The sequence below is a fragment of the Branchiostoma floridae genome, chromosome 9, assembly GCF_000003815.2.
Source record: "Branchiostoma floridae strain S238N-H82 chromosome 9, Bfl_VNyyK, whole genome shotgun sequence".
NCBI lineage: Eukaryota > Metazoa > Chordata > Leptocardii > Amphioxiformes > Branchiostomatidae > Branchiostoma > Branchiostoma floridae.
In genome coordinates this window covers 15,817,853-15,837,044 of record NC_049987.1, presented here as the reverse complement: position 1 = coordinate 15,837,044, position 19,192 = coordinate 15,817,853, and the positions used below count along the sequence as shown (strand labels likewise).

General features: G+C 41.9%; 3 protein-coding genes across 3 annotated transcripts in view; all 3 read left to right on the top strand.

Moving 5' to 3' along the window:
* Nucleotides 1–364: 364 nt before the first annotated feature.
* Nucleotides 365–1,728, top strand: LOC118422207 (lactose-binding lectin l-2-like). The gene is made up of 2 exons (XM_035829723.1): nt 365–514; nt 1,466–1,728. The coding sequence occupies exons 1-2, from the start codon at nt 379–381 to the stop codon at nt 1,726–1,728; spliced, it is 399 nt and encodes a 132-aa protein (XP_035685616.1). The 5' UTR covers nt 365–378.
* Nucleotides 1,729–8,702: 6,974 nt separating this feature from the next.
* Nucleotides 8,703–9,864, top strand: LOC118422206. Its single transcript, XM_035829722.1, has 4 exons — nt 8,703–8,846; nt 8,998–9,231; nt 9,488–9,804; nt 9,861–9,864. Exons 1-4 carry the CDS (start codon nt 8,712–8,714, stop codon nt 9,862–9,864), a joined length of 690 nt encoding a protein of 229 aa, XP_035685615.1. The 5' UTR covers nt 8,703–8,711.
* Nucleotides 9,865–15,718: 5,854 nt separating this feature from the next.
* The window catches only part of LOC118422205 (polycystic kidney disease and receptor for egg jelly-related protein-like), a 3,598-nt gene continuing 124 nt past the window's right edge, over nt 15,719–19,192 (top strand). Inside the window, exons 1-4 of the mRNA XM_035829720.1 lie at nt 15,719–15,903; nt 16,715–16,823; nt 17,458–17,672; nt 18,900–19,074. Coding sequence (XP_035685613.1) covers nt 15,739–15,903; nt 16,715–16,823; nt 17,458–17,672; nt 18,900–19,074 — 664 coding nt within the window. The 5' untranslated portion in view covers nt 15,719–15,738. The remainder of the gene's footprint in view (nt 15,904–16,714; nt 16,824–17,457; nt 17,673–18,899; nt 19,075–19,192) is intronic.

Sequence of the window (19,192 nt, the reverse complement as noted above, 5' to 3'; positions counted from 1 at the left end):
GGGGCCCCGTTGGCAAGCCTGTGTGCAGGTCCGTGTGAGGGCACAAGCGCAGCCAGGCACGAGACACCCTGTCGGGCAGTTCATCAACCTTCTGCGCCAGACCCCTAACTTCAAGAGGCCGTACCGCATCGCACCAAGCATGTTCGCGTGCTGCTTCTATCTGATTCTTAACTACTAGCAGCAAGCAAAGCCAATTATTGTTGTTTTCTCTGACATTTCAGAGTAATTCGCAGGGAGGGATCTGCAGATTCCTCATCCACGACTTCACCTCCCCTTGCCACAGATCGCTGGCATTATGTTGGTGGGAGTTATGACTATAGCACGGGGGACCAAGCTGTTTGGGTCGACAGCGTTAAAGCCGGGAGCAAGAATTATACCATGGCTGCTGAGCTAGCAACGCAGCATGACGTTAGTGCAGGGTACCAAGAGTATGCAGGGCGAATATCCTGCCTACAACTCTTTGACTTCTCCCTGAATGAACACCAGATCGCTATAGTGAGAGAAGCATGTGAAGGTACGTTTTTAAATTTGAAAACAAAAACAAAAAAACATCGCTATTATTTGTCATGATGATTGTTTTAACAAACACCAAAATTCATGTCAGCGAGAGATATTTAGAAATATCTCTCGCTGACATGAATTTTGGTGTCTTATTGTGAATATATTATCTATTTGTTTTAAACGCGTAAAAATAGAAAAGAAAACCTAAATGAGAACAAAACAAAACATCTCAAACGGGTTGCAATAACGGTCTGGCTGTTGTTGTTTTGAAACCTGGTTGCACCACTGAACATTATAGATCGACAATTCTATATAAAAACTAAAACCTTCCAGAGGGGAAAGAAACATTCTACCTTGGCATTCTATGTACAAGTACATACGGTGTCTCCTCTTATCTGGAAACCAAATAGATACTAGGAACGTGCACAATATCGTAACGATACCGTGCTATGGCAATATTTAAGACAAAATACTACCCTTTTCGCTTGATTTTCGTAACGTGCGACATAAAGTATGTGGCATTGTGACATTCCAACTACTACGAACATGTCACACGGAATGGCACAGGCATTAATTTCTTGATACATTCGTCTACTTTGTTTCTATAGAGCTGTCTAAAGTCAAATCAAGTGAAATAGAGTCCGTCCGACGAATCGAAGCAGTGGGTTATCAACCCCGAGCTCTCAGTCCAAAGTAGGGTATTGGAAGGCGGAGTCCATTCCATTGCCTTTTTTTCGTTGTACCGAAGTCAGGTACCCATTTTAACACCTGGATGTAGTGAGAAAAGAAAGTGATGTAACGTACCTTTGTTAATGGCACAACATAGGTGGCATGTCAGCGGACTCAACCCCAGACCACTGGGTTCTGGGCCAATCACCCCAACCGTTACGCCAGCATGTTAGTTGGTGTAGGTACAGTTTTGAAAATTTTGATTATTACCAAAGCCTTATACTTCTTCCAACAGAAACTTGTCCCTATGGGTGGTACCTGAGTGGGTACGTCTGCTACAGAGCGTTTGACGAGCTCGTCAGCTGGCACACAGCTAACACCAGGTGCAGACGAGAAGGGGGCCGGCTGGCCACCGTCAAGGACGCCGACACACACAACTTCATTGTGCCGCTGAAGAATTCGGTCGACCCCGATGAGGAATTCTGGATAGGCCTGAGCGACCTAGGTGACATTGAGCTTTTGACATTAGATAACGACGCGCAATTAATATGCAATTAAATATAATTTGCTGATCATAACAGGAGATTTGCTTGAAAATATGGTCAAATTAGAAATGTGTATGTCGTGGCATGGGCGAGAGGAAGACAGAAAGAAAGGGAGAGAAGAGGGCGTCCTTTTTACTCTCGTTTTTGGCGACGCCTAAGGCAAGTAACACTTCTTCTTTTTCTTTCTTTAGGCGCTACTGGGACGTGGTTATGGACAGATGGAACGTCTATCGGACAGTTTACCGCGTGGGGTGGAAACCAACCAAACTACCACGAGGGCGACCAATTTTGTGCCTCCTACTGGCTTCACAACTCCATGAATATGCCCGATCGTTGGAATGATGCAAACTGTATCCGCCCAAAGAAGTTCATTTGTGAGCGAGGTTGGTTTGTTTATCTATTTGTGCCTTATTTTGTGAGTAGTGGAATGTTAGTCAGGAACGTTTCTGCATGACGGTAATGTTTAATAATTCGACATTTCGGTTATCACATTTTGACATCTGGTAAAACATGGTTTGATTTTTTTTCAGTGAACGGACAACCGAAGTACTTGACCTGCAGTTCGGAAAGGGCGGATGGCTTTTCACTGCGTTGGAAATATCCTTCCGCCCATCTTTCGGGATGCCATATTTGGTATCAGGACGTGCTGGATGGTGTGGAGCCAATAGATTTGGTGACGTCACGGAAATCGGGAAACGAATACGCGAACGTCACCATTAACGGTTTAAAGAGCGGTACTAAGTACAACGTCACGGTTCGCGCGATCGTGGGAACAACAGAAAGTCTTGATGACGTCATCAATGTTTTGTGCATAACTGGTAAATTTTAATCCCTTGTTCATCTTTCTTTTCTTCTTTATCTTTATCCTTCCGCTTATGCCTGGGGGGGCGTCGCGGGGAGATGTAGGCATCTGTCTTGAGCCAGGTGTGTAGCCTCCAGAAGAGTCAGGCCATGTGCACGGACAGTCTCTGCCACTCCCTCTATCCACCTGCGGCGTGTCTGGGGTTGATATGGTATGACGCAAAATTATCCCATCATTGTTTTTATATCTACCTATGGTAAACGGTGAGATCCAAAACTACACCTTTCTAGGCTAAGTGTTCTCGCCATTTCATTTTTATTTCCTATTGTTATACCTGCATTTGGCACATATCCCAATGTGTATAATGGTTCACACCATACAGAGGTGACAGGGATGGTCACAGTTACTTTTTTTACTAGTTGTTGATCTGTGCAGCCATCGAATTCACCTTTTACATTTTCTGTTGGGACACCAAGCAGATGTATGTGGGGAACATTGTGACCAAACTGGCTCTGCAGCTCCAGGGCATGCTGCAAGGGGGCCCAAATTAATACCGCTTCCAACTTACATTGACAGGTATATGCGTCCCAAAAAAATCAAGACCACAGCATGTCCATGCCCAAACACACTAAAATAAAACGGCCCGCCAAGTGTCAAGTTCAAACAAAAATCAAACTTGAGCGTCAAGCAACCACCACCAACCCATGTACCAAATGTCATTGCGATCGCACGTTTCGTTCTGAAGATACAGCGCCGGAAACGTCCCTTCCACACACAAAAGGCTACCTGCAGTGTCAAGGTCAAACATCAGGAGGCTTAAAATCAAACTTGAGTGTCAGGCAACCACCACTAACCTATGTACTAAATATCATCACGATCACACGTTTAGTTCTGGTGATATAGCGCCATAAACACCCCTTCAACACACAAAAGGCTACCTGCAGTGTCAAGTTCAAAAGCAAGGAGGCCCAAAATCAATCCTGAGTATCAGGCAAGCACCCCCAACCCATGTATCAAATATCATTGCAATCGCACATTCTGTTCTGGAGATATAGCACTGGAAACCCCCTTCCACACACTCCCATGCCACTGAAAACTCAAAACAGATGTCACAGCTGTCTCAAAGTTGGTTGAGAGAGAGGAAGGCCAGATCACTCCATATCAAGAAAATGGGTGTAAATATATTTTTTAAACGAACCACAAAACAGCAGCAAACTTCTAATGTGCGCTATAGCACAATGGCTCACACATTCTATCCCCATAGCAAACGTGATCGCAATCCATCCAGAGGTTCTAAAGATATCGGTCCGGAATCACAAAGATCCCTACCAGAATCAATACCTGCATTTTCATGCAGGTAAAAAAATGGAAGAAGCGAACACATGGCGTCAGCGGTAAAACAATGTTGACTGGTTATTTTGTTTTTCAGAAATGTATAATCCAAGATTACACAGTTGCATGCTTATGTATGATTTGTTTTGAAAAATTTAAGATATATATTTTCTCCCAAGCAGACCTTTCAATTAGAACAGTTTCGGTAACGGACAGTGCAATGGTCATTAACCCATTTGATTATCTTAAAAAATGGCACGCTTAAAGATGTAATTAGATACGTGCTGAACTAAGCTTGGTCAAACGCTGCTTAATTGATGATAAAAAAAGTCGCTTCCATTCATTTTAGAAAAAAATGGGGAAATGTTTTGCATTTGCTGGCAAATAATAGCTTTGTAGGCTTTTGTTTAGTAATCATCTGTATGCCCAATTCATATGTTTATAATCTAATTTCTTTGCATACTCTGCATGTGTCTAACACTGTATCATTCTCACATTTCACTCGCTCCAGTGACACCTCCACCCGAGGACTTCCAGGTGGTGAGCATCACAGAAACGTCCGTTCGGGTTTCCTGGAGGAAGCAGAGGACCGACTCTTTCGCTATTGGCCACAGGATATGGATCGCGCGGATGGATACTGGTGAGATCGTGGTGACACGATACGTACCGACCAGTTCATCTGATGTAACATTCAACGACCTACGTCCAGCCGTGGAATATGTCATATCGGCCACAAGCATCAACAGGTACAACGAAGGACCGGAAGTGACAATTACAGCTGCGACAAGTAAGGAAATGTTTCACTGCACCTCCAAGCAGGGTCTTGTACATAAACTAGAGAAAATCAAACAAGTGCATTTCATTGTGATATTATATATTACAGATTCCAGTTGTAGCATTTTGGGCCGCGTAGATAGTAGTGCCGGTAAAAATTCCGCTCACTTCTATTTCCACGTATCTAATGACGCAACCTCTGCTTGGAAAATAGCAATTCAAGGTTCAAGTAATGGCGTACGGGTAAATTTTAAATCTTTTAACTTGTCTTTTGTCTTTTTTTACCATTGCTGCAATACTATTTTTTCTCTGCTAAACGATATATTTTCTTTTTTATCATAGGAACTGACCCTCCGATAGGATTAGGTGTGGACGACTGGACAACCGACACTATTTCCATCTCATGGCTAACACCAAAAGCTGTGCTGACCGCATACAACATAACCTACACCGGCGATGGAAGGCGTACTTCCATACAGAAGTCAGGAGACGTGGACAGATGTGAGTTGACAGGTCTGGTCCCTGGTACTCGGTATGACATCGGTGTGGTGGCCGTGAGCAGGCTGGGGAGGAGCATCGCCGTCAGTACAGCAGCTGTCACAGGTTAGTAGGTGTGGCGGTCACATGGGAAGGAGAGACTATAAAAGACGTTCAGGGTTGGTATACATCGTGCAGATTGTAGCGATTTGATTGTTCGCTACAAACTGTAAGACATGAGTGTATATAAGTATACACACACAAACACAGATACACGCACACAGATACTATTAGACACACACACAGAGAGATACACACACACAGATACGCACACACACACAGATACACACACACACACAGATACACACACAGAGACACATTCATGTACACAGACACACACAGAGACACATTCATGTACACACACACAAACACACATTCATGTACACACACATACATTCATGTACACACACACACAACAGACACATACACATACAAACACGCACATACATGCATATATACATGCACACAAAAGCGCAAACACACACGTACACAAACATGCATATAATGTTTAGTTACATAGATTGTAATCTGACAAATACATATACAACGAGTTTTTCTTGTTGGATCATTGGAAACCTTGCTGACAATCTGCGTTATTGTCTAATATTTACAAGGCATTTCAAGTACAGTTAGGGCAGTCTTATGATAACCTCGTACACTTGTATTTTAGACACAGATGCGCCTTCGAGTTTAAGAGTCTCCGTGGCTGAGGCAACTTGGATGTTGCTGGAATGGATGCCACCTGTGGCAAACGTTCTCTCTTACCAGTTGGACATCTCGGATGAATATGACAGCGCAATAATAGTGCTGAGGTAAAGAACAATATTTATACCGAACATAGAACTAATTGAACAACAGTGAGTAGAATGCGTATATGAATATTAACTTTAAAAAAACGATTTTGACTCCTTTTCTTCACTCGGTCAAGTGAATGTAGATCCTCGTCGTTTGGATGCATCATGTTAACTATATATTGAATTTTGATTTCTTTTTAACAGGTTTCAGGGAAACAAAACATCCTACAACGTCACAAATCTTATCCCAGAAACTGCATACGTCATCAAGATGGCGGCCTTCGGTGAGCATGGGCGTAGTGTGGACGTGACGTATTCACATAGAACAGGTATACGTTTATGTAAAAAAAGTCTAGTGATAAATAATTCGAATCAAGCCGAACACATTCAATAATCTTTGTCATAGATATTATGATTTGTGTATTTTATGTGCAAATCTTCGTGATATCGAGACTCTTACTTTTTGCATTAGATTTTAAATGCTATGCATTTCACAGTATCTATTTTGTCTCAAAAGGGTCAATGTCACCAATCGAGGCCACCGCCGATGGATCTTCATACACGACCACTTCTACAACGGATGTCGTGCGACCTGACGCAGAAACTTCGACGCCGACATGGTCAACTTCGCCGGCAGAGCAGAATATCAAAGGTAAACACATAACAAACCAAGAAGCTTCTTATCAAGATGCGTACTCATATAGCTTTCTATGACTCACCATTGCTGGTGAAGTTGAGAAGTTCCACGTCTTGGACAAAACTTGAAGTGCAAAACGTAAACTTACTACATGTATCGGGAAAAGCTCCTTTCCTTGCTTTTCTCAATACTTTACTAACAGGCACGTTGTAGTCAAAGGTAAACTTGAAATCTACAAATTTTCAATATGCAAGACCTCATTTTGATAAACTGCATTTATATTATATGTGTGTATCCTAAACGGTATGTTTATCTCACCACTTCCACTATAGGAACTACAGGACCAGTGAAGACAACCATTGCGCCCAGCGAAGTGGGATTTGATGATGATACAGCAACAGACGCACGGACAACTACAAGCTCCGGTAAGACTGTCCAAAAAGTTATCAAACTTGTCATGTTATACGTACAGAGCCATAATCCCTGTCGATCAGGCTTCGCTGTACAAGACCTTTAGAGAAAATTCATCCCAAAATGTGCGTAGAATACGAATGTTGCAAGTATCGTGTTTAGTATAACGTTATGTTGTGGTGTTTGTTTCTGGACCGTGACATGAACCAAGTATGTAAGGCGATTTTACAAACAGCAAAATCCATTAACTAATGTCCTACCTGTTTCCTTTCTACATAAGGTAACGTGATATTTAAGATTCATGTTATCATCGTTCACAGTTACGGTCCCAGGCAAGTCAATAGAGCCTCCACTGAGCTCAACAATATCAGCAACAGGTGAAATTTGATTCTTTTTGGAAGATTTTTTTTCTCACAAAAAACATATTTCAACCAGATGACTTGATGTATTATAACATAATGTTCGATCAGTTCAAGATACTAGTATCATAATCTTGCAGTTTCAGACCATACAATTCACCAAACATCTCTGGCACGGACGACTAAAAGCCCAGGACAGAAGGTGTGTATGCATACGCCGTTATTTTAAAACACCAACAACAACTACATTTCTATCATTACCAACATGCCCATCGAATATGAGTTCAAGTTTACTGCAAACATAACCCGAACATCTATCTATTTGGTTACTAAACAAACGCTATTATCAATAGCTTTAACCCATATTGTGGTGATGCCTTATTCCTTAAAACAGCTTCAGGAGATCGTCGAGGAGATAGACATTTCCGATCTTGTGCGACCAGAGAACATACTTACAGTGATGTCCAACATCTATGACATCATCAGCGCTGGCGGTGACGTCAACTCACCATTGCCGCCTCCAGTTCTGGTTTGCTAATCTGTTATTCTACAATTGAGTCTGAGATGCTTTTGGTGTTGGCGAGGATGTTAGATATCACTGTGTGTCTTTTTACGCATTACCTTGCTAAAAATATATAGAAGAAGCTATGGAAGAATTGTAATGGTATCTTATGGATGAATTGTGATAATATCTTAGATGTGAGTGGGTCTTGGGATAATGAGGATCAACGTCAAACTTGTGTTCTTTGTGGCTTCCAGTCAACATAACAGTAGTATGTGACGCATCTTTTCAGCTAAAATACGCTGATTTATGATTGAACGTTACAGACGCATCAAGTGTTTTGACTATGATTTGGATTTTATGAATTTTTCCTAGAAATTTGCAGCAGATCTCGTGTCGGATCTCGCCGAGGCCACGAGAGGATCACAGGGCGCATCGGTTGAGAACATGCAGACTATAGCTAATGGCGAGAAACATCTAGTTTATAATTATTATAACTATTATATGTATTTAGCAAAGGAGACATTCATCGTTCGTATTTACCACATCGGCTAAGTACAGATTAAGCAGAAGTAGATTGGGGACAGACATTTGTTTGTATATCGCCTTCATTTTGCTTCTTCAATGATACGAATATAGTTTTTTATTATCATAACAGGTTTACGAGATATATCTCAAGTATTATATAAGTAAATATATCTTAAGATTTTCCCTTAATGGATCTTACTAAACTTGACATAAATTTGAGGTGAATATTTACCATGTTAGGGACTAAAATGGCCTGATTCTAAATGCGCTGTTTCTCGTCCTTTTTAGCCTTGGTTCAGACGGCTTCGGTAGTTGTCGACATGTTGCCGGAGCCACTGGCCGGAAGTACCTCCAACAGTCGTTTTGGTCGTGACGTCGAAGTCAACAGCATGAATCTTTCACCCAAGCAGCAGGTGGAGATGTTAAAGAAGGAGCAGAAGGAAATGGAAAACACGGTAAGCAATAAAATAATGGCGAGGTTATTTCTGATACCATAATATCACACAAGTGCAGTTAATATGCATGGTTTGAAAATGAATGCCTGAAAATAGTTTTACGACACGATTTTCTAACTTGTTTGTTTGTGTGTGCGTGTGTCAAATGTAGCAACGCGAAACAGCAGAGTCTATTGTGACATCTCTGGACCACGTTGCCGACACCCTGCTGGCATTGCAGCCTGCGAATGTAGAGTATCAGACAAGCTTTAAAACAGAACGTGTTGCCGTGGCTGTGGTGAGATCACCTGCAAATGAAGACATCCAGGTCCACGCAGGTGGAATCGTCGCAAATATTCCGGGCAGAGAGAGTAAAACTCAAACCACCGATGTGCTGGATCTAAAGGTAAGCCTCAACCAAGTAGTAGCCGGATCAGGCTGGCATGTTGTAAATCCGTTCAAGGCAATGTGGTTATCAAGTTACAACGTTTACTTACGAGTCACTTAGTTTTCTGGAATTGTTGGTTTTGAGTCTTATAATTAGCAGATAGATCTATGGACTAGACAAATTTTACATTTTGACGTTTAACTTATATCTCTGTGAGACACATTAACATGAGTTTGTAAATAAAAATTAAAAGGCACTATTGTTAACGTTGCAGATGTCAGTTTTCCAGAAGAACCCATACTCGTGGGCTGAATCGACAGGAGGACAAAACATATCGTCTCCCGTGGCGTTCGTAACCATGACAGAAAATAAAGCCGAGAGCATTACCGAAAAACGACGGCTAAATCTGGACTTTCCATTCCTACCCGCGCAACCAAGAGGACAGCCAAACGACCCAACACCACTAAACGGGGCGACAAAACAGCCGGGTGTGGTGGAAGGAAACAGCAAAGTGTCCAACGGAGAAAACATGACGCACCACGCCTTTGTCGTGCCGGAGGACAATGTCGTCCCTGTTGTCCATTTGACCTGGTGGGCCACAGAAGCTACCTTTCACGTGTACTCAGCATATGGGTATCTTCCGACAGCTGAAAAGCATGCTGAGAAAAGGGTGGTAAGAGTCGACGGGTATGAGACCTGGCTCAAGGGGACCAACTTTTCGATCTCCTTCGTTCCAAACACGACTGACCATGGTGGGCGTTTGTATGTTGGAGTAGAAAACATAGGTAGGTTTTGCCAAAAAGCAGTTACGAGTACTCAAGCAACTGGATATGATTTTGGAAACGGTCAGACGTTTCAGGTAGTATCCACAATCTTTCGTCAGTTACACTGAAGTGATCTGGAAGAAACTGGTCTTTTATACCCGAACTATAAATGAAGGCACTTTTAGATGTGCAACAGGAGGCATTGTAAGACAGAGTCAAGCTGAAGACAATATGGATCCCAATAGAAGTTTTGGATTTCAATGCGAAACAAAGCTAAGACACAGCCAATGCAATTGAGTCAATTAGTTCCTATTGTTTTAGTTACAGGAGCTAAATGTTTTGGTTGGGTGTGTGTGCTATGTCCCAACTGCCGGAAAGTTCTGAAACGTCTGACCGTTTCCAAAATCATATCCAGTTGCTTTTTGGTATATCTTATTACCTGGATGTCTTATTTTCATCGATGTTTAGGTAGGGTTTCTAACAATATACACTGTATGTCATCCATGTCTCATAGAAATACGAGATCTTAGATTTCAATTCTGACATTATGTACGTTGACTTGGTTGATTTACCTGAACAATTCGATATATACATTTGCCAATTGTAGGGACTGGGAGATCTACCCGCGGTCGTTCTCGGCCGTCCCTCATGCAGTCCCCGGACAAGGAAGCCGCGCTGTCGCTGTCAGTTGTAGGTTGCCCCTCATGGAAAGACAACGTGAAGCAATGGGTGCTAGGTGACTGCGATGTAAGTCGAAAAGTTATTGCCATCCTATTTTTCTCAAATTCGATACTCATTATGTGTTAGTAATTTCTACCCTCCATTGTCCTTTACCTTTCCGTTGGCTCTGTGAATTATGTTTTGTCTATGTCCTTATGTTTTATGTGAATTATGTATTTATATGTGAAATGCCATAAAAATCATTATGTGCTCCCAACAATTGTAAGATACATTACAGTAGACCTTTGACATTATCTATTTTATTGTGTATACTTCTGCTTCTGCATCTATATAGTATTAGTATATAGCCTGTATAACCACAATTCGACGTATACGTAAATAACTCATCAGTTTCGCAGGCACGCGGCGCGGCAGCAGCTGGCTACTCTGAACGACCTGTCGCACCTAACCTTCGCACATCTAGCTGCAAGCATTGTTTCAAACTATCCAGTAAGGATGCCCCAACTATATACTTGCTGGCAACTAGTTCCATTCTACAATAGTCCTGGGAAAAACGAAATTTTGAACGCACTAGTGCCGGGCTGATAATGCTGGTACTTGTCGGTGTTACTATTTTCTTCATCTCCCCACCAAACCAGGTTAAAGCAGATTACATTACAGTAGACCTTTGACATTATCTATTTTCATTGTGCGTACTTCTGCTTCTTCATCTATATAGTATATAGCCAATATTTCATTGCCCCTCTTTCTGAATATTAATTCATAGTTAGGATAAACCTATTCTCCAACTAAATCTCTTTTGCATATCAATTCACAGCTAGGATATAAAAACTCGCACTCCCTCCAACAAGATGTCTCCAGTGTCACTGACGAAAAACAACGGAAACCGATGTTGTTTGAAACGTCTGGCCGTTTCCAAAATCATATCCAGTTGCTTGAGTAACTGCTTTTTGGCGCATCTTAATATATGGATGTCTAACCTTCATCGACAGGTTAAAGTAGACCTGGAGGATGCAGTCGTCGTCGGGTGCAAGTGTCACGTGACTGGGTCTAGGATTGCAGTGGGAACCATGGATCTCCTTGTTCCCAACTCCATCAACTTCATCAACGCGTTCAGGAACTTCCGCAATCTGAGCGATAACTCCGCGGTGTTCTCCACTGTGGTGTCCGAGTACATCCTGTACATACTCATCCTGGTTCTGTTGGACTTTCAGCGTATACGGGCAAGTGTGAAACTTGTTTCTCAGTAAATATGCAATGTTGTTATATTAGAATTAGCGCCCACCCCCTTGAAATAGATAAAGGGCGGTACAAGAAGTCACGTGCGTGCAAAAGAACTTGTATATACCGCACGTCAAACATGGTGGAAGACGAAACACATGCATTTTATTTTAAACTGTTCCTTCTACGATCACGAAAGAAAATAGCTTTTTGAATACGTCACTAAATTCCCCCCAAATTTCCCCGCGTTTACAGAAACCTTGTCTAAAACCTCTTGGATTCTTCTCAAGCTGCTGATAATTATAGTTGTAACGTTACGTGAAATAGTGCAATATTCAATTAGTGCAATATATCAGTTTTGCCATCTTCTTGTGCAATATGTTTAAGGAATTTTAAAACGGTTTGTACTTCAGCAGTCCGACGCACACGGCTATTCTTTTTTAACGTGTCTTACCTTGCTCCCTCTGGATACACTAAGTCCAGAAAAAGGGTTGACCTAGGTTTTTATCTGTCTTTCATCTTGTATTTGTATGTCTCTCAAAGACTAAATAAAGATGATTTTGATCTCTACCTTGCTCCTAACATCAAAGAACACACACATTATAGAAAAGGTGGGGTCCTTCGCCTTCCACTGTCCCAGGAAAAGTTACAGTTTAGAGTTAGCTTTCAGACTAGAGTAGACATATTCTATATTGTTCTACACTATTTGTTTGTCTTCTTTCCTGTTACCTGCAATTAGCACTCGGGCAAGACTTTGCAATAAATTATTATATTTCACACATGAGAGGTCTGCAGAGGGACTAAGGGTCGTGACATATTCTATTGATTGATTGATGTCATTGTTATTAAATTAAATGCTATGTTTGTATTTCTTGTTTGACACACCATGTTTCAAATGAATTGCAATGAACTTAACATGAATATTATTCTTGATATTTAAAGGGAATCAGTAAAATATCTTCACTTATGCTAAATTAATTACAGTAATCTTCTATATTAAGAAAATACCTCAGAAAATCGGGCAAGCACGATGACTGCAAATGTGTGACGACCCCTTCTAATTTACACGAAAGTTACTTAAAATTTTGATTGAGATTGTATAGAGCAATAGTTTTATTAGTTAAACTTGTTTGGATGATGTAGTCCAGACAAGTTTCGTAAATGCGTTTTTGTCTTCAATATCACCAGGCGACTTTACGTCGTGTACCATCTGCCCTGTATAATCGCATCACTGGTCGGGCACAGATAAAGTCCTTACATCCAGAAGCTGCCAACAGCCGAAGCAAGACGCTGCCCAAAGTGAGCCTGATTCCCCCGGAAAGGATGCCTGCTCCTCACGTCTATCAACTCACGGTCAGCACCGGGTCCATGTTCGGGGCAGGCACCACGTCACGGGTCGGCTTCCAGCTGGGCGGGTCAGAGGGCAAGACTGCAGTCAAGATGCTGAACCCAGGAGGGGAGGTATGAGTTTATACAATGCTTTTACTTCTCTGTCAGTCCAATGAGTTTATAGCTATCTTAAATCTTTGTAGAATGATTTATGGCCAAGTCAGCACTTGGCAACTACTAATATATTTTACAATTGATATGTTAAAGAATTTATTCTATGGACAAATATAGCATATGGAAAGTGTGCGAGTGTGACGGGGTTTCCCTGTTTATATATCAAAGCTACTTCTAACATAATGTGTTATACAGATGAAGCTAAGGATGATAGGAGTTTATATACAAGATAATGATATGCTTTGAGGTAAAAAGTCAATGTGAAGTGTACTCTAGTGTGTGGTAATGGACGAAATAGAGGACCAGAAACAGTTCGCTACTATGAAAGCAACGAAGAAATTATCATCATTTATCATTGGCAATTCCAGGCTTTGGTTCGTGGAAGTACTTTGCATTTTGTCATGCCTGTGCGAGAGTCACTTGGGGAAGTGATGACGTTGCACATCTGGCATGACAACTCTGGGAAAGGCGACACGTCATCGTGGTTCCTCGGAAATTTTGTCGTCAGAGATGTAGAGAAAGATGTGGTGTAAGATTTCAAAAACATAACCAAAATCCTGAATGGTTTGCTAATTTGCATTCGGCACTTAACTGGTGATTCCCTGCTTGAACTATCTCTTGGCATGGTGTGAGAAAATGTCATCTGCTACTTGTGTAAAAAAAGGTCTGTTTTCAGGTTGCATTAAAACTTAAAAAGTGCTGTCTTTTCAGTGTGGAACGAAATGATCTATCAACCTCTCGTTGTACTTTTCTCCTAAAGACATTAGACTGATAGTTATGATTACGTCATCCAATGTCTCTATATTCCTGTTATGGAAGGAAATGCGGCATGCCTGAGAGAAGACGTCTAATAATTTATAAGACTTGCCAAAAAACAGTTACTGAAGCAACTGGATACAATTTTGGAAACGGTCAGACGTTTCAGATAGCATCCACTATCTTTCGTCAGTGACACTGAAGTGACCTGGAAGAAACTGGTGCTTTATACCCTAAACATGAATGAAGACAATTTTAGATCCAATAGAAAACATGTAAGACAAAGTCAAGCTAAAGACAATTTGGATTCTGACCGTTTCCAAAATCATATCCAGTTGCTTGAGTAACTGCTTTTTGGCATATCGTATTACCTGGGTGTCTAATCTTTATCGACGTAAATGACAATACTCTTTTTGGTTGTGCAATTTTCAGACATTACTTCACCTGTAATGACTGGTTGTCAGAACGCAAAGGTGACGGTGAGGTACAGAAGGTTGTGCACGCCAGCACCGAGAAGGAGTTGTCATCTTTCTCAAACGTCTTCAACGAAACAACCCGAGACGTGTTCTATGATAAACAGCTGTGGGCGTCAGCCATCGTAGCAGCGCCTGGTCAGTATCCTTTTTTTTTTACATTTGCAGGTTTGAATAATATCAGAATTTTATTTGCATTGATTTTGTAGGCCACAGGCCCGGCCATTTTGGAACTTGACGTCACGCAGGCGCCATCTTGTTTTCGTTTCCAGTTGTTTCCATGCGTCTCAATGCCGACACCATAATTTACAGATATTCTACACCCTGTAAATTCACCAAATCCAATGCACTTTTGGCCTTGTCTACACCAGGTTCCAGCTTCACCCAGGCACATCGGCTGTCCTGTTGCTTTACTCTCCTGAATACCATGATGCTGGCCAGCGCCATGTGGTACGGGGCAGAAACCACAACTGCTGGTACAAGAGTGTTCGACCTGGGGTTTGTTCGTTTCACAATACAGGTATAGAGTTTCCTACATGTTTACAATTTTAGCATCGAAGTCACTGGACAATATGGCTACATGTAATGAAGTGCCTACTTCTATTGATCGCATTTTCAATTGCACCATGCGCTGTAGGGATATGGAACCGTTCCTATTTAATGCCACTATATTACCATCGTCTTCAGTGCATTTCTTCGGATCAGTTCAAAAGAAAGGAATTCGTACTACTAAACGAGCTAAATGCGTTACCTCATCATTGTGTTACTCCTAGAATGTGTTACCTCCTAAATGTAAATGTATTCACAGGAGCTGTACACCAGTCTCATGACTATCCTGACTGTATTTCCGGTCAATCTGATTGTTGTACAACTATTCCGCATGGAGGCGCCACTGACTGTGAGCACGCCGGAGATGGCTGTCGGCACGTTCAAGCAAAGTATGTAAACTAATCAAGCACGTCTTTAACTGAGCTGTGACACTATTATTATCATTATTATTTTTAATGGTCGACACGTAAGAAGACTAAATGCCTTGTGAGTTTTAGTTTCTCCTCCTACGTAAGAGAATTTGCTATCCAAATCACTGTTTCCTGACCCCAGGCCATCTGCAGAAGTCCGTGCGCCGCATGGCCAGGTACGTGGCGTGGATGGCCGTGTTCCTGGTGTCCACCTGCTCCGCGTTCTTCGTCATCCTGTACAGTATGGACTGGGGCAAGGAGAGGAGTGACGCCTGGATGAAGGCCTTCATCCTGTCCTTCATGGGATCCATCAGTGTGGTGGAAACCCTTCAGGTAACTTATTGGACTTGTAACGGGGTTTGTAACTGATCATGCCAAACGACTGTCAGCCTTTTAGCGTAGTGGTTTAGCGTCTGGATTTGTGATCTGGCGGCCCGGGTTCGGCGCTGGTTTGAATCCCGGGAGTCAGGATTTGTTTCTGTCTGTTTCTACTCCTTTCTTACATACCTAACATGCCTAATATTACAGGAGCAACATATATGTGTGGGTAACCTGACCTTAGCCATGGCGTTTCGTCTTATAGAGAGGATTTTGATTAATTCTGTAAATGCAGAAATGTTCGCGGTGGTTTTATGTTGGCGGTTTTCGCGGTGGTCACTTCGCCGCGAACTTAAAACCACCGCGAACATTTTCCCTGGCAGTAAGAGACTACAGTACATGGTGCACCCGCGAATTTAAAACCACCGCGAAAAGTCCTTTTTCCGCTACCGCGAAATTAAATACCTGCGAACTTAAATGCATTTACAGTAACCATAAACCCTTGTTACGAAATAAAACATCATAGCAAAGGTTAGGTACACTCGCATATATGCTGTACAGCAGATTGCCGTATAGATGTACCGATTCACGTTAATGAACATTATTCAAAGCGCCACCACGACACTATGACAAAAACAATATTGTACCAACTCTAGTGAAAGTAATATGATAATCTCTCTTTTCTTTTTGTTACTGTTTTCTATTGTTAAACCATGGAAAATTTATACGACATAATGGCATTATCTTTACAATGGCATATGTGTAATATCTTTTTGAGGACGTTCTATGACAATACAACCGGTACCATCTTACTCTCTCTGAACAGATCTTTGTGCTTGGTGTGGTCCTGGCTGCCATCTTTAGCCTCCCGTACCTCGCCAGGCCGCCGGCTATCCCGAAAGACGACTTGCAGCTCAACCTGTGGAACACTACAGGTTTGGACGCAACCACTTTTGAGATTCGTTGTTTGAATAAGATTGTGTTTAATTATGAATGTATAAGATGTATCTCTAGAACAATGCACTGCGGACGAGATATAGAGAAGGTATTTCATCATCTCGTTGTTTAGGAAATAAATTAAATATTCTACTGAGTATTTTCATCGTTCGTCAATGGTATTAATTTTCTTATCTATATGTGTCATTTTAACGTTATGAAAGTACATCTTTATCCATTTAATGTCATGATGGTAGTTTTTTTTGACAAATGGAGTGAATCGTTTTAGCCTGAGTACCATTATCCGTTGTGACCGCTGGCTCAATAATTTCGCTTGCTATCCACTGGGTTCTTTTTCGTCCCAACATACAAATTTTGGTCCTGTGAAAAAGAGACAGGTTCTAAAGGCAGCCCTGGATTGAAGTAACATAAGGGAATCACAATTGTCTGAAATGGTTATACATGTGTTTCACAATTTGAGTCTGAATTTTTCTTGTACGTGATCTATATTCTGTCATCGTGGTGTCTTGTTTATCTTCCTAAACTAACCTGAAGTGCGACCATGATCATAACAATGTCGGCAACAATACGGCTCTTCAACCATAATTCCTGTTTGACATTCCTGTCTTCTAGCACCAAAGAAACTCCTTCGACCTGCAACAGTAAATCTCAAGTCGGCTAAGAAGAAAAAGGAGCTGGATAAGAAGTCTGCCTCGACGCTGATGGAGTTTGTCCTGCTGTTAGCCTTCGTGGCCCTCCTGTTCTACGCCGCACAGATGGACAAGGACACACTGGCCTTCTACGAGAGGCATACACTGGCCAGCAACATTCTGAACGAGTTTGATGCGGTGAGCTACTAAACAAATGACGTGTTCATTTTCAGACGAATTGTACGTGTTGGGTGGAATGCTCACCTTTATTATCATTTTGCACAAATAGAATAAACTACACACACGCACACAAGCACACACACACGCACACACAAACACACACACACACAGACATGTATATATATATATATATATATATATATACCCGCACACACTCACATACACACACAGAAACGTATCAATACACACACTGCACAGTGTGAGACACACGTGCAGACACGTGCAAATACATATGTATACGAGGGGCGTGCAATTAGTAATGGTCCTGACCCATTTCCCATAGCAGGAGATTAATGAAACTTGGCACAGTTATTAGTCTTTCTCTTCATAGGAATCACCCAGAGTTATGCATTTCTCCCATCGTTTGATGCAGCTCTGGACACCGATTTTGTAGGACACCCCAGGTTGGTCCTCCAACTGATGCCTCATCAATGGCACAAGAGGGACGACCAGGTCTGGGAGCTGTTTCCACAGACTTCCAGCCACGTTTGAATTCAGGATGCCAGCGTTTTACAACGTCATATGATGGGGCATCATCACCATAAGTTTCATGTATTTCATCAAAAGTCTTCTTTGGTGTGCGTCCTTTCAAATACAAAAACCGGATCACTGCGCGACACTCAACTGGTTCCATTTCACACCTGGTCCATTTCGCACCTGACTAAGTTCAAACACCAGTAAATCAGAAACCACAATTAGTTCAGAGCTGTCTTTTGCAACATAACCCATAGAGATATGAATTATTACACATACAAAATTTCATTTAGATCAGACAACTGGAAGTGGGTCAGGACCATTACTTATTGCACGCCCCTCGTACATGTACACATACAGACACACACAGGCAAACATTTGAAAATATGCACATACACACCAACAGACGCATACATACATACATGCGTACAAACATACATAATATTATATAAACACCATTCGTGGAGAACTGTTGTATCGCTTTTGATATGGACATCAACAGGACCAGAGTAACAAGCTGCTAGGGGACCCGAAATTTTCAGTTCAATGTCTCTTCCATACCTACCCACATACTAAATACCAATATTCCATCCAGAGATCGTCGATTTTTGTCAGTCTTCTACACACACACACACACACACACACACACGCACACATGAAAACGCTCCTGAAAACATTGGTGACCGTAATAACACTTTATTTCTCGTCCAGATCAGGACACCTGATCAGTTGTACTCCTGGCTTGAGGAGGTGCTGTTGCCAACCCTCCACCCATCATCCTGGTACAACGGGCGGAAGATGCGGTACTTAGACCGGCAGTTCGCCTACAACACCGCGGCCTTCCGCATCGGCCCTGCACACCTGACACAGATGAGACAACATCCAGGTATATCTTCTGGAGTTTTCTACTTACCGTTTCATCACCTAAGTTTGGGAAATCCTTGTGTTTATCTTTTTTCTTCTATAAGCAGTTAAAGCCCCGGTCACAAAGCGCGTACGATTCC

What these genes read in the sequence shown, in the direction of transcription:
- LOC118422206 (XM_035829722.1), top strand. Translation starts at nt 8,712, where the DNA reads ATGTTGCCGGAGCCACTGGCCGGAAGTACCTCCAACAGTCGTTTTGGT. An exon ending in AGAAGGAAATGGAAAACACG is followed by an intron (nt 8,847 to 8,997) that starts GTAAGCAATAAA and finishes TGTCAAATGTAG; the next exon opens with CAACGCGAAACAGCAGAGTC. An exon ending in CCGATGTGCTGGATCTAAAG is followed by an intron (nt 9,232 to 9,487) that starts GTAAGCCTCAAC and finishes TTAACGTTGCAG; the next exon opens with ATGTCAGTTTTCCAGAAGAA.
- LOC118422207 (XM_035829723.1), top strand. Translation starts at nt 379, where the DNA reads ATGGCTGCTGAGCTAGCAACGCAGCATGACGTTAGTGCAGGGTACCAA. An exon ending in AGTGAGAGAAGCATGTGAAG is followed by an intron (nt 515 to 1,465) that starts GTACGTTTTTAA and finishes TTCTTCCAACAG; the next exon opens with AAACTTGTCCCTATGGGTGG.